This window comes from Sturnira hondurensis, unplaced genomic scaffold (genome assembly GCF_014824575.4).
Source record: "Sturnira hondurensis isolate 20B ecotype Veracruz unplaced genomic scaffold, ASM1482457v3 Scaffold0022566, whole genome shotgun sequence".
In the NCBI taxonomy this organism is placed as follows: Eukaryota; Metazoa; Chordata; class Mammalia; order Chiroptera; family Phyllostomidae; genus Sturnira; species Sturnira hondurensis.
Window position 1 is genome coordinate 5,405,036 of NW_028095197.1, and position 15,734 is coordinate 5,420,769.

Genomic DNA, 15,734 nt, shown 5'->3' on the forward strand with positions numbered 1-15,734 from the left:
CCTGGGTCCCACCCACTCAGATGAGGCCCCGCCTTGCTGATTTGAAGCCACGCCTCCATACCATCAAGCGTGGCCACACCCCACGCTGACTCTCTATCTAGTACTGGAGCTCTCCTTCCCCGGACCGCCGAGCTGAAAACCCGGAGAAAGGATCGGGAAACTCCGATAGGCACATTGCATTTGCGCACTGGGAGCCGGAAGTCAAGGCAGAGGCGGAGGTTCTCTACTTCCGTTTCTGGTCTTTGCTCCAGTGTTTGGATTTTCTTCGCGGCCGGTCAAGATGAACCGAATCTTCGGGAAAGCGAAACCCAAGGCTCCGCCGCCCAGCCTGACTGACTGCATTGGCACGGTGCGCGCTTAACCACTTATTTAGGCTAGGAGCCTCTGAAACTCCTCATCCCACCTACCACCCCAGCTCCCGGCTCCTACTCCTCCACCCCATTCCTGGTCCTGGGCCCATTACACCTCGGCCCCTTTCACTCCACCTTCGTTCTTACTACTCAGGTCATTCCTGACGCCACAAACCAGGGACCCCTGACCCGTCACTGTCTTCCCTAACTGGCCCCCGACCCCTTCTGATGGCCACTGCCGTGCCCACTTGCTCGTTCCTTATCCCTTTAAACTAGCTAGCCGTAGGCCCATACATTGTTTCCACTTCCTCCAGCCCGACCCCTTACCCCTCTCATCCCTCCTCCTCTCACTTTAGGACCCATAGCTTGATATCCTAGGCTGACAAATCTGTGTCCGGATCCTGAATCTCAGTAACCAGATTCACAACCCTGGTCCTCCACATTAAGCCACCAGCATTAGATCTACAGCCCTAGCCAGGGTCCACTGGACACTAACTCGTTTCACATACCTCCTGGTTGCGTCCCCAGCCTGACTGGTTTCTGATTCTAGAGAAATTGCGGCTTAGCCTAGTGAGTCTCAAATTATTTTTCTGCCCAAACGTACTTGAAGGAGATCCTGGAATATAAGAATCTAGGGGGTGGAGTATAGTTTAGAAAAGTCCCCCAATGTTTCTGTGGGAGTCCCACCCGCCTTTGGGAATCACAGTTTTCCACCCTTCACCATGTAATCTTCTTCATTTTTCTTCCTCCGTGTTTTTTCCTTTGTTGCCCCTTATGTAAGTATATAGCTACAACTGCTTTTGATTTTTCCCCCCTCCAGGTGGACAGCAGAGCAGAATCCATTGACAAGAAGATTTCTCGACTGGATGCTGAACTAGTGAAGTACAAGGATCAGATCAAGAAGATGAGAGAGGGTCCTGCAAAGGTAAGTAGTCAGCAGCTGCTGTGACAGCCTGACTTCAGCACCTGTAGGAGTAGGTGCTGGTATAGAAGGCAGCATTGTCTGGTAAAGAGAAAACCTACATGAGGGTGTATCCTTCAGGGAAGAGTTTGCAGCCAGATATGAGAGGGAGACTGTGGTTTGACCTTTTGGAGAGAAGACACTGATCACATGTCCAAAAGCATGTATGTGGGAATTAGGATATTTTATTGAGAAAGTGGCAATCAGGAGAGAAGGGCTGGGCCATGTTCAGGAATAATGAGTTGCCAGGTCATGTTAGTAGATAGGTGTAATAGACTGATCAAGGAGTGGCATACTGGGAAAAAGAGTACTAAATTAGGCATCTAGAGACCAGTGTTCTATATATTTATTTATAATTAATTTAAAACATTTTTTTAGAGAGAAAGGGGGAGAAAGAGAAACATCGATTTGTTGTTCCATTTATTTATTCATTCATTTGTTGATGTTTGTGTGTACCCTGACCAGGGATTGAACCCACAACCTTGGTGTTTCGGGATGACACTCTAACCAACTGAACTACCCAGCTGGGGCCTGGAGACCTGTGTTCTATTAACACCTTCACTACCTACTAGCTACACCTTGATAAAGTCACTTAGTTTCTTATTTTCCCTTTCTGTTGGGTAGAAACATAGAGTACTGTATTAAAGTGTATGGACTGTGGATATGTGGATACTACCTTCTTTGCTTCCATCTTTATAATTTATTAACCATTTGAGCCAGGGAAGTTACTTAGTATCACTGAACCTCAGTTTTCCCAACTAAATGGGGATAAAATCTACATTATAGTGTGAGGATTAAATGAGATGATTCATGTAACCTACATAGTACTGTGTCTAGTACATAGAAACATTCAGTAAATGTTTGATATTATTATTGTCTGTGAAGTAATATCTGCTTTCACTTCTTCAATGAAGGAGACAAATAAAATTATTTAGGAGCAGTATAGAAAGGAAAGTGACAAGAGGCTTTTCTCAGCCATCTTAGTTGATGACTTGGAATGAAGAATGACCAGAGGCAGGAAAGCTCATCTAGACTTGAGATGAAAGCCGAAACCATGGGGTAATCTTGAGAATGACATGAATCAATATGAAAGTGAGTTCTGAAAATCAGTAACAAGATGACTGGTCTTGAAGAGATAACAGAGAGAGGAAAGGAAAGGATGATGTAAAGGTTCTAGTCCTAGAAAAGTGAGAGATTGATAGGACTGTTGATAGTAATCTCTAAGGAGAGGGAAGGTTGAGGAGTTTGTACACGTTGAGTTTGAGTGGTTAGCAGGATGTCCAAGTTGGGAATCTCCTAAGGCAAATGGATATAAAAAATCAGCACTGTTGGAGCTGGGGGTGGAACTAATATGCTCCAGGAAAAAGGCAGGCAGTTCATACACTGAGGTGTAGGATGCAGAGGCAGAGATGAGCTGAGCTGAGGCTTAAAGACTGGGCTGGGGAGGTGAAGAACAATCCAGGAGCTACTACATCTGCTGCCTTAAAGAAGAGAGTACATAGATAAGTGCATTTGGGGATTTGGGAGATTTCTTTCACTATACGTATGTTTTCTAATTCTTTTCATTAAAATCTCTTTTTCTCCTCAGAATATGGTCAAGCAGAAAGCCTTGCGGGTATTAAAGCAAAAGCGGATGTAAGTTATAGGCATAATCATTCTTTCACAGGTTTGCCCAAAAGAGAAATGATCTTCCATTCTTCAAGTTTTTATACCATTTTATAAGCATTCTTCATTTAATTACAAATTTTGTTTACATACATAGTGAGATGGCCCCCCCCCCAAAACCACCCCGTGCATTCAGCAACATCTGTTTAAACAGAATTTTTGCTATGTTAGTGGTGTTTGTAATTATGCTGTCCAGTTAGTTCAGTAGCTCTTATCCATGGGTGGCTGTTGAGCACTTGAATTGTGGCTAGTATGACTAGGAATTGGAGCTTTAATTTTATTCACTTTTAACAATTTAAGTTTAACCATATGTTGCTGGTGGCTTCTGTATTGGACTGCCCAGATCCTATAAGGTTTGGTTTTCCCATCATTTATTCATTTATTCATTTACGTATTTATTTATTTATTTTTAAAGATTTTATTTATTTATCTTTAGGAGAGAGGGAGAGGAATATNTTTGCTATGTTAGTGGTGTTTGTAATTATGCTGTCCAGTTCAGTAGCTCTTATCCATGGGTGGCTGTTGAGCACTTGAATTGTGGCTAGTATGACTAGGAATAGGAGCTTTAATTTTATTCACTTTTAACAATTTAAGTTTAACCATATGTTGCTGGTGGCTTCTGTATTGGACTGCCCAGATCCTATAAGGTTTGGTTTTCCCATCATTTATTCATTTATTCATTTACGTATTTATTTATTTATTTTTAAAGATTTTATTTATTTATCTTTAGGAGAGAGGGAGAGGAATATCAGTGTATGGTTGCTTCTTGTGCATCCCTTCCTGGGAACTGGCCTGCAACCCAGGCATGTGCCCTGACTGGGAAGCGATCCTTTGGTTCTCAGGTCTGTGCTCAATCCACTGAGCTAGGCCAGCCAGGGCCCCATATTTATTTTAATCAGAGTGTACCTTTTTAATTTTTGTTTGTCTGTAAAATTGGGAATCTTGAATATTTGTTCCCTCCCACCAGGAGATTTAAGGGTCCTTAATTTGTTTTAGGTGACCATATCTCAGTGTTTTAGCAGAAGCCAAATACTATGTTTCTTGCTTACCTTGTGAGCTTCCAGCTGAAGGGATTTCTGCAGGGCTATAGAGGTCAGATGTAATCAATTACTAAGGAACCAGAAAGAATGTTAATACTATCTCTTTCTCTATTTATGAAGTGACTTTTGTAAGGCATCAGATGTCATCTTACTCCTAGGTTAGATAAAATTGGAAAAAGAAATGGTAATGCCTCATGTGGTGGTAGTGTGGTCAAATTGTTGCCTCCTTGATGGGTAGCATTGCAAGTTTTAAGTAATTTTTTTTTTAAGAAAAGAATACAGCCCTGACCAGCGTGGCTCAGTTGGTTGAGCAAAGTGAAAGATCACTGGTTTGTTTCCCAGTCAGGGACATGCCTGGGTTGAGAGCCAGTCCCCAGTTGGGCCGTGTGCGAGAGGCAAGCAAATGATGTTTCTTTCACACATTGATGTTTTTCTCCCTCTCTCCTTCCCTTCCCTTCTCTCAAAAATAAAATCTTATAAATAAATAAATAAATACATGTTCATTGTGGAAACTTGGAAAATACATAAACATGAGTAGAAGAAGAGAAAACTTATCTAGATTCTTACAGTCGGGAATAACTACCTTTAAAACAATGAGTTCTTACAATGTCTTTTCTGTGCTTGAGCACATGATATATATGAACATGATTTTTTTTATGCACATGATTTTTAAGAAGAAAACAAATGGTGTGTGTACAGGTATCCTTTTCCACTTAACTTTATATCATGAGCATTTCTTTGCTCTTTTAAATATTCTTTGGAAACTATACTTTTTAATACTCCACCACCATTTTCCTGCACTGTAATTGACCATTTTTCTCCTGGTTGGATAGTTAGATGGTTTCCAAATATTGTGTAAGAATATAATGACGTCCCTGGCCTGGGTGGCTGAGTTAGAATGTCATCCCTATTAACCAAAAGGTTGCTGTCAGGGCATTTACCTAGGTTGTGTGTTCAGTCCTGGGTCTGGGCGTGTGTGGGAGGCAACCAGTTGATGTTGCTCTCACATTGATGTTTCTCTCCCTGCCTCTCTCTAAATAACAATGAAAAAATGTCCTTGGGTGACGATAGAAAAAGTAAAAGTTTATTAATTATGTAAGTTTTTGAGGTAGTGTTATACTTTGATATAAAACTTTATTTTATTAAAAAAACATTTTGAGTTCCAGACATCATATTAGATCAGATTAGTTACCCAGTTGTGGATACAAGATTAATAAAATATCTGTCCTAAAGGAGTTCAGTCTCCTGGAAAAATAGTTTCACTTTATATATGAAGAACCTCTGCCTTAGAATTTAGTATAGGAAATAACGTAAAACATTATAAACATACAAACATTGAGACTTTGTAGCAGTAAGTGTTATAATGTCAAATGGAAAATAGTGTTGTAACTGAAGTACACACAAAAGAAGAAAACTGAAGGGCTACATCAAACGGTATTTGGTTAGAGCAGTGATTTCTGCCAGTGTGCCACAGAATTTCTTTTATCCTCACCCAAGGACATGCTTATTGATTTTAGCGAAAGGGGAAAGAAGGAAAGAAACATCAATGTGAAAGAGCAACATCTATCGGTTGCCTCTCTTATTCATCCTGACCAGGGACTGAACCTGCAACCCAGGCATGTGCTCCGACTGGGAATGGAACCTGTGACATTTTGGTTTACAGGATAGTATTCCAACCAACCAAGCCACACTGGCCAAGGCAGGAATTTTTTAAAATATGTAGTACCTGACTATTTAGTCAGGGGCACTGACCTCTTTTCCCTTAGATTGTCAAATTTAAAAAAAGGCAACAACCAACACAACAATAGCTGTCTGGTAAGAATGAAATAAAATTGTACCTTTTTTTTTTTTTTTGGTCAGATCAGCAAAAATTGTATTTTTTGATGTGCTGCAGAATATTAGTAAGTAGTTTATTTGTGCCATGAGACGAAAAAAGGTTGAAAAATCACTAGCTTAGTGATTGTTTTGGCCAGTTTTCCTGTATTTAACTTTAAAACTTTTTTTTAAAGAAAATTCTCTTATTTAGAATTAGAGATACTTTCTTCTTGAGGATCTCAGTCTGGCTCACATTTGCTGTTCTCAATTGACTCTCAAAAGGTACGAGCAGCAGCGGGACAATCTCGCCCAACAGTCATTTAACATGGAGCAAGCCAATTACACCATCCAGTCACTGAAGGACACCAAGACCACGGTACTTGCATAGCACCTTTTCCCATGATTTTATTTTACTTTTGTATTCTTGTGCTCTTTCCTATGGTTTTTAAAAAGACAGTTTAACCAGCATGGTGCCTTCAGACATTGTGTTTTCTCTTAACCTTTTTTTAGGTTGATGCTATGAAACTGGGGGTAAAGGAGATGAAGAAAGCATACAAGCAAGTGAAAATTGACCAGATTGAGGTGAGACATATAATGGTTTCTGCAAGAGTGCACTGGTTTCTCAAAGAATCCAAATCAATGTGTATGTGAGCGGAAGGGCAGAGAAGAGGAATGGAATCTTGGGCCCACTGTTTACTGATAAGTAACTTTGGGACAGGGTGCCAGAGGTATTGCTTTCAATGTTGCAGGGCTCCTAATACCACACATGGTTGTTAGGAAGATGGAATAAATGAGCTGGTATATCTACACACTCAATGCCTATCACATAATTAACACTGATAACTAAGCACTCGATTTCCTGTTAGTCCTAACTCAGTGACTTTGGAGTCTGTCTCCTCAATTGTAAGTAGTGATGTTGCTGCCCGTTTCCTAGGATTGTCATGTTAAGTGAGCATATATATGTAGAGCACTTAAAACAGTTCCTGGTGTGAGGTTGGTTTTCTCTTCTAGTAATTCTCTAGATTTGTAATAATGTCATTAGGTCCTTAAAATTAGCATCTCTTTTGAGATTGTGTTTTGACTGGTAGGTGAGCCCTAAGAGCTCGGCTCTTCTCACCTCTCGTGTGATCAGCCCAGGTACAAGTAGAGGTACAGGGGAAGGAGTGATAACTGGTCAGACTTGAAGAGACTTTTCTGAAAATACAGTGGTGCCCTCTATGTCTGCCACCTGAGTAGAATGTCTCTTTATATGAGCGCAGGAACTTGATTTTGTTCACTGTTGTATCCCCAGTGCCTTGAACGATGCCTGGCCACAGAAAGAATTTGATGGTTCATGAACAAATGAATAAGAGTCTATTAAAGGACATAAAATAGTTCCGTGCAATTCAAGAAGTGTTGGTTGAGTACTTACTACATACCCAACATTTTACTGTCTCTGCAGAGGTGTTGTCTGGCAGTGTCGGTCTTTCAGTCTTTTGTAAGAGTGAGGAGTGACAGCATTCTTCCTTCTTGCTGCTTTTGAGCATTCCTTCTTAGACTGCCTCTGGCCATCCAGCTAATTCTTCACCAGTCTCTGCTTCCAAGGAATTAAGCTTAGTGATATCTTCCAGGAGATTTACTGAGAAAAATGTTATCTGTGTGCTTATCTTATTTGTATACTACTACTTGATAATAAAATATAATGAAATTGAATTTTATTTTTTGCTTTTAAGGTTCCTTGTCTTTAATTAATTGGAGCTATGTAATGAAATAGAAACTTTGGTTTTTCGGGGGGGGGGGGGTGTATGTTTCTCCATCTTTCACCTGTGGTTGTCTGTTTCCCTGCCAAATTATCCTTTACTTGTCCTGTAATAGATATGCCCACATGTCAGGTGGAGAGCTTCTTTCTCTAACTCTTTTGTGGGGTGTGTGTATGTGTGTGTATATTTTTGGTTGGGTTACATACAGGGTCCAGCCAAAGTAACACCTGCCTGAGTGTGGTTGCTAGGGTAATAATTTGGGTGTAATAATTTATAGTTTTAATTTGAACATTTCACCTAAAATGTCATATTGTGTTCTTGAGTGTGATATTGTTATGTTACAGAAGGATATGCTTATGATTTTGTAATAAAACAGGCATTATTTGTGCTGGACCCTATATTTTAAATTTCATTTGGTTTCTTAAAAATACTGTGAAATATTTTTATTGTCTTATAGCCCTAATTTTATTTTAAAAATTAGTTATTAGCTGTGGCTGCTGTAGCTCAGTGGATTGAGCACGGGCCTGTGAAGCAAAGGGTTGCCAGTTCAATTCCCAGTCAGGGCACATGCCTGGGTTGCAGGCCAGGTCCCCAGTGGGGGACACATGAGAGGCAACCAAACATTAATGTTTCTCTCCCACTCTTTCTCCTTCCCTCCCCCTCTCTCTAAAAATAAATAAATATATTTAAAAAATTAGTTACTGACTTTTTAAGAGAGGGAGAGAGGAATATCGATTTGTTGTTTCACTCATTTATTCATTCATTTGTTGATTCTTATATGTACCCTGACCAGGGATCAAATTTGCAACGTTGGCATATCAGGACCATGCTCTGATGAACTGAGCTGCCCAGGCAGGGCCTGTAGTTCTCATTTTTAAATTTTGCCTCTCTGTGTGGGTATGTGTATAGCTCTGTTTATTTTTCAATTTCTGCACATCTGGTCTGGTGCTTATACTTGTTTATATTTCTTTTGTTTATCCAGTACTGAGTCTATCAGTTCTTTGAGTGATGACTTTTTTTCTGGGTCCATCCTAGAGTCTGTTGCCAGGAAGGCTATTCCTAGATGATTTGGGGAGAATATCTTGTATTGGTGTGTAATAGCATAGTATTAACTTGACTTGATTAGTTTACATTATTTTGTTTACATTATTAGTTTATATTATGAAGAGAAGCCAGTGCTTCTCTTCATAGCAAAATGTTACATGTGTACTTTGTGGTAGTTTGGCACTTGGAAATGCAGGAAAGCCAGGTGTTTTCTTTTCTTAATGTTTTCTTCTATTTTACTTTCTGCCCTTTATTTGGAAAAATAAACCTCTGATTTGGGGCCAGCAAGGAGTTTTCAGATGTTTTGTATTGCTCTAGAAATTCTGAGGGATAAGTGATGCTGATTTGGGACTTCTGCAATATCAGCACTACCCCGTTATGTGGAATTTTCAGTATGTGAAGAATATATTGTTGTTCTGCACATCCTTAGCATAGTAGAAGGTACATAATATGAAGTGCTTAATGTTTGACATATTATTGCAACAAATCTTTGTATAACCTATGAGATGTGGCTATTAATAATCCCATTTTACAGATAAAGAAACTAAGGCTTAGAGACATTACTTTTCATGGGGTAATGAAAAAATTTTAGCTTGGATATGTTTGACCACTAACTGCCCTTTATTGTGCTATTTCACTTCTCAGATTCTTCTCACATATCAAGCCTACCCTGAATCCGCTTGTTTCCCCAACCGTGGCAGGCCCAGTATAACTTTCTGTACAACCCAGTTGTTTCTGCTGCTGCCTCCTTTCTTGCAAATGTAGGCAATCTTTGGCTAACTCAAGAAGAGTCATTTGCTTGTCTCAGTTACTTCTTTTTCTCCATTAATTGGAAAAATGTTGATAATGTAACTGTTGCTTGATGTAATGTTTCAGGTAAACTTTCTGTAATGACAGGGAGATAATGGACATTTATTCTTTCAATAAGACTTTGGATTTCGATGAGGCACCTTAAATTCAAATACAAGATCACCAGTTTTGTCCCTTTTTATTTTTAAGTTAATATTTTTACCACCAAAAACAGGAGGAGAATTACATAGGTTGGTGGCATTTACAGTTATTGTTAGGGAAATTCTTCAAACATGTGATTTTTAAGTAATTCTTTAAGCTCACTTTCTTGTGCTTTTAATTAGAAGGGACATTTAGGAGTTCCTTGAACTTGTCCATTAGAGGATCCCCTGTTCAGCTATTGACTAAAAATAGTCATTAGCCAAAGACTGGAGTAAAAGAGGGAACTAACAGTTGTTGAGAACTTACTATGTGTTCTGTACTTTTAAAAAATATTTTTTTTATTTATTTTCAGAGAGAGGAGAAGGGAGGGAGGAAGAGAGGGAGAGAAACATTAGTGTGAGAGAGAAACATCAGTTGGCTGCCTCTTGCACACCCCTAACCAGAGACCTGGTCCTCAACCCAGGCACGTGCCCTGACTGGGAATTAAACGGACGACCTTTCGGTTCATAGGCTGGTACTCAATCCACTAAGCCATACCAGCCAGGGCTGCATTTTTTTGTACATCATCTTTTTAAGAATTACTCCTTTCTAAGATTTAGAGGAGAGTAGGGGCAAAAGGTAGAGGACAGTGGTAAGAAATGAATAAAAATTCTATAATACATTTCTATAGGATTTACAAGACCAGCTAGAGGATATGATGGAAGATGCAAATGAAATCCAAGAAGCACTGAGTCGTAGTTACGGCACCCCAGAGTTAGATGAAGATGACCTGGAAGCAGGTAAGTTATGGGTATCTAGCTTTAGAGTCTGAAAGGAGCAGCCGCCTAGCACCTTTTTTCTAAATAGTAGAGAAAATTCCTGTGGGGGTTCCTTGAGAGAGAGTTTATGGTACAGTCTTTGGGAAGAAAGCTTGTGAGGCAGCCAAATTGAATTTACATATTCCACCAGCAATTCTGGGAAGGATAAGTTCTGAAGGAAGGTCTTCACAAAGGCCTCTGCTGACCCAGTGCTTGGTGTCTAAACGCTGCCTTTCCCTGCTGTTTTCCTTTTGATTTTGTTCCCCATTTTGCCACTTGGAGTCCTCTCCCTCAGAACAGCAGTGCAGTTCAAGAAATAGTAGTTGGCAAATTCTTGCTATGCATCTGCTATCTGCCAGACACTATTAGGTGCTGGGGATTCAGCACTGGGAAAAAAACAGATATAACCCCTTCATTAATGAAGCTTCTAGAGCAGGGTAAGAAACTGCTTCTTTCAAGTAGTTAATTACAGGAGCACAAATGGCTGGAGAAGTATGGGGTACTATGAAGCACGTAATTAGGGAATCTTAACATACAAGGTCTATCTGGAAAAAGTCCAGCCATTATTACTCTAATGAGAATGGTTTGCATGACATCTATGTGACCTGGCAGTCAAGGAGAGTGGACTGGAATGCACATGCGTGAACAATGGTGACTTCACTGTATTAGTCAGTGGGGGTGGTAGATGCCATTGAGTAAGCATGTGCACTGTGTGGCTGACGCATTCAACATGAGTGAGTAGAGCAATGAAGCTGCATCAGAGTTTTGCATTAAGCTTGAACATTCCTCTGCGGAAACTATTCAGGTGATTCAGAAGGCTGCAGCTATGGGCAATGGGTGATTGGGCAACTTTATCATGACAACACGCCCATTTATGCCATCCTGTCTCATGCAGAGTTGGCCAAACATCAAATCACCCAGGTGACTTGGTCCCCCTACAGCCCAGATTTGGCATCCTGTGACCTCTAATTAAAATCACCTTTGAAAGGGAAGAGATTTCAGACCATCTATGAGATTCAGGAAAATAGGATGGGGCAGCTGATGACAACTGGAAGAACTGTGTGAGGTCCCCAGGTGCCTACTTTGAAAGCTACTGAGGCACCATGGTCCTATGTACAGTGTTTTTGTATCTTTTATCTTCTTCAACAAGTGTTTTTATTTTTCTTTTTACATGACTGGATACCTTCTGGACAGACCTAGTATTTGGGAATGAGGGGCAGGCATGGGACTTGAAGGATGAGTAGGAGTTAGTAGGAAAAAAATGAGAAGGGTTGTTGGGTGGCCTCAGTGAGAGTTGTTTAGAAAATATTCATGCAATCTGTTTAAGAGATGATGGTGTCTTGGACTAAGGTTGTGGTAGCAGAAACAGATAAGTGAACAGATTGAAGACATTTTGCCCTGGCTGATGTGGCTCAGTTAGTTGGATTGTCATCCTGTAAACTGAAAGGTCACAGGTTCAATTCCCAGTTAGGGCACATGGCTGGGTTGTGGGTTTGTTCCCCAGTTGGGGTGTGAGTGAGAGGCAACTATCAGTGTTCCTCTCCCTGTCTCTCCCTCCCTTTCCCACTCTCTAAAATCAATAAGCATGTCCTAGGGTGAGGATTTAGGAGGTTGAGTGAAGACATTTTAGGAGGTTGAGTGGACAGACTTAGTAATTGATTGGTTATGGAGGGAGAGGAAGGTATCAAGGATGTCTTGTCAATTTCCAGCATGAGTTACTGGGTAGATGGCAGAACCACTACACTGGATTTTCTGTCCCGTGATACCCTTGTAACATTACTGTTGCTCCATTTTTCTCTCTATTTTCTGTTTTTGTTAGAACCTCCTTCCCACTCATTTCTTTATTTTTTATTTTCCATCTAGAATTTCTCCTAATAAGTCTCTGCCTGCTATTGTCTTTCCTCCTGATCGCTTTCTACTCATTTTACCATAGAATTTTTTTTAGAGGCCTGACTTTGTGTAATGATCACTCTGTGTACCACAATTTCTGCCTACTTTCATTGTCTTCTTTCAAGTTCATCAATAAATGAGAGAGAATTTTTTACATTCATTGTCAGGATTTTCTAATTTGAACTGGCCAACTGATAACTCCAGAGTCTTCTCGTGAAGACTGGGGTCTTATAAATCCATAGGGAATGATTGTTTGTTTGTTTGTTTTATTTTGATTTTGACTTTTCATAGATTTTTACCACATTAGTTCCCTTGAAAATTTCTTACAATGCTAATCTTTTATTTTGGGTTTTTGGGGGGGGTTTAAAATCTTTTATTTTGAAAATAGAAATTAATCATCCCTTACCCTTTGTTTTCAAACATTCATCTTATAAGTAATTGGGCTTTCTTAACATGAGCTGCTAGTTTTTTTGTTTACATATTTTTGAAATGTTGACTATTTCAATTTCAGAGTTGGATGCACTGGGTGATGAGCTTCTGGCTGATGAAGACAGTTCTTACTTGGATGAAGCAGCATCTGCACCTGCAATTCCAGAAGGTGTTCCCACTGACACAAAGAATAAGGTGAAAGTTTTTTCTGTTTATATTTCCTATGCAAATTATAAAGGTTTATGCTTGATCACCAGTCTAGGAATCTAAAAGTACTCCTAAGGTAGAACAAGGAAAGACTACCTTAGTCATTATTTTGGGTACCCTTGAAAGCCCAGTTTTCCTGCATCAGATTATGGACAGGCTGTGTAAATAGTGTCATGGATATGCAGGAATGTTTTTATACAATGACAGTTTGCATAATATTACAAATTTACTTTGTTGTGAACTTGTACTGAGTGCCAGTTATAGGGTTTAGACATTTCCTGGGAAACCATCAGCAACCCATGCGGAACCATGCTAGGCAGCAGTATAAAAGGTTCTACTCTCCAGGCACACTGGTTAATTGTAGGGTGGATGTTATAAAATAGGGATTAATAATTTTAACTATAAAACTTAATGTAGAAAGATTCTAATTCAATACAGTAAAAGAAGCAGGACACCTAGGTTTAAATCTCTGCAATTGACTGTGAGACCTTTGCAAACCACTTAGCTGTTTTGGACTTTTGTGTTTCTTGCTTCTGTAAAATACAGGTGTGATCTCACGTAATTGTTGTGTAGATCAAATTAGATCTTGTATATAAAAGGGCTTTGCCCTTTATATAAGGCCAAGAAAGCCCTGTCCAGAGTGACATGATTATCATTATTATAAGTAGATAAAATTTTGCTGCATATGAAATTGTTTTCACTCACCTTAGTTGCTGGTATAATGTGTCATTTTTTTGTTGCCACTGGATATTTACGGTCTTGGTGTTTGCCTTATCTCTCAACATGCACAATGAGTATGCATAATGTAGTTGACAGAGTCCGTGAATGGGAGCCAGTCTCAGCTCTGCCTTTATTCACTATGTCACTTTGAGCAAATTAGCAATTCATGTCTTCTCTCTGAATCTCATCAGTGTTTTTTCCTATAAAATGGGGGCAGCAAAAAGTGGTAAGTAGGTAATTTCTCAGGTCCTTCATAGCTGATTTTTAAAAATATTTATTTATTTTTAGAGATGGGAAGGGGAGGGAGAAAGAGAGGGAGAGAGACATCAATGTGGTTGCTTCTCGCTCACCTTATACTGGAGACCTGGCCCACAACCCAGGCATGTGCCCTAGACTGGGAATCAAACCAGCAACCCTTTGGTTCATAGGCTGGCACTCAGTCCACTGAGCCACACCAACCAGGGCTATAGCTGGGTTCTGTGAATGTTTATCCTCCCCTACTATACCCTTCCTGTCTGCCCCATGCCTCTGGCCATTTCAAGGTTCCAGGTGCATAGGGTACATTTTCTCAGCACATGTGAAATTTTTATTAATAGTACCATAGCCCACATTTTTAATTCCCTGGAGCATGTATGTTATGTCCACATCCAGAAGGTCACAAGTTCCTCACTTAAAGTGCTCTTGAGATATAATTTCTTAATTGATAGTGGTATGACTGCCTATAAGTTGGGGCACTGCTGCTTCAAGGATTTGGGAGGCTATAAAAGTTAGTTGTTCACTTTCGAGAGCAGAGTGAAAATGGAAGTCTGTAGGCAAGGACTACTGCTCCCAGCCTCATTTTCCTCTTCCTAGATTTACACTAAAGTTTCTCTTTCTCTCTTGCTCTTCATTTACCCTGTAACGATCACCCCTTTTAATCTCTTCCAGTTCTTTTCCAGGTTCATCACTTCCATCTTTATCTTTCATAAAAAATCTCATTCTCATCTTCTGAGTGGGATTATGATTTTCATTGATTAAACACTTGGAGATGAGTTTTAACTACTAAGTATTTGTAATCATTTTTTTCATCAGTTGAAAAACATTGGCACTAAACATTGCTCCCTTTTTACAGGATGGAGTCCTGGTGGATGAATTTGGATTGCCACAGATCCCTGCTTCATAGACTTGCATCATTCAAGTACATGGTGTAAAATAAATTACTTATTCTGGGACTAGGAAATATATATCTTTCCAAATTTGCCATAACAGATTAAGGTTTCTTTCCTTTCTTTAAAGGAAAAGTTAATTACAGTGCTCTTTTTTTCCCATTAAGAGACTCAATGTTTGGGGGATGCTTTCTTTGTACTAAATTTTTATTCCTTTTCTCTTATGAAAGACTAACTTACACAAAAATATTGGTAGGTATATATGATTTCATTCCTTACTAATATTTTGAAATGAAATCAAGGAAATGGGAATCTTTAGATTTTATGATAGTATAACTCCACAATCTCAAATTGACCTGATAAATTGATAAGGCATATGAGCTTACTGGGACTGTTCATATTATGATTCAAAATCATTTTCTATTGTGATATTCTAGGTTGGCAAAGTGATGGTCTTTTTTGATGAGTTTTGTTGTGTCTTGTGAGTAATCATTACTGTGTCCAGTATGGGAATGGCATTATCACTGTGTCATGATGTCATGAGTGAGTGTTTTAAGTCCGTGGTTCCCTCAGTATTACAGCCTGACCTGTAATCAGTACTGAGTATTTCTTGATATTTAATGTATAAGACATTTATTTATATTCAATAAATATTTTCAAAAGGATATAATTTTAATACTATCACTTCAGCCTAAGACCTCCACTTCAGAAACCAAATTTAATAGAATTTTAATGTTGATTCAGTCTAAAAACTTCACTAAAGAAAGAAATTTACCTGGTGGCATTGTGGTATAGAAGAGCAAGGAACAATCCAGGCCTTGGCCCTGGGTCTGTCATTTAATAATAACTACTAAGTAGTCTCCTCACTTCTCTAAATTTCCGTTTCCTTGTTGGTAAAATTGTGCAAGGGCTTCAGTCTTTTCTTGGGAGTACTACCACAAGTCCAAATTCCTGCCTGATTTTCAGGGTCTTTATATCCTG

The 15,734-nt window shown here is 39.4% G+C and overlaps 1 protein-coding gene across 1 annotated transcript; it reads left to right on the forward strand.

Annotated features, from left to right (window-relative positions):
• The first annotated feature begins 49 nt into the window (after positions 1-49).
• On the forward strand, positions 50-15,418 carry CHMP5 (charged multivesicular body protein 5). The gene is made up of 8 exons (XM_037036180.1): positions 50-349; positions 1,171-1,275; positions 2,900-2,946; positions 6,114-6,207; positions 6,342-6,413; positions 10,236-10,344; positions 12,764-12,876; positions 14,720-15,418. Exons 1-8 carry the CDS (start codon positions 281-283, stop codon positions 14,768-14,770), a joined length of 660 nt encoding a protein of 219 aa, XP_036892075.1. The 5' UTR covers positions 50-280; the 3' UTR covers positions 14,771-15,418.
• The last annotated feature ends 316 nt before the right edge of the window (positions 15,419-15,734 follow it).

What these genes read in the sequence shown, in the direction of transcription:
- CHMP5 (XM_037036180.1), top strand. Translation starts at nt 281, where the DNA reads ATGAACCGAATCTTCGGGAAAGCGAAACCCAAGGCTCCGCCGCCCAGC. An exon ending in TGACTGACTGCATTGGCACG is followed by an intron (nt 350 to 1,170) that starts GTGCGCGCTTAA and finishes TCCCCCCTCCAG; the next exon opens with GTGGACAGCAGAGCAGAATC. An exon ending in CCACTGACACAAAGAATAAG is followed by an intron (nt 12,877 to 14,719) that starts GTGAAAGTTTTT and finishes CCCTTTTTACAG; the next exon opens with GATGGAGTCCTGGTGGATGA.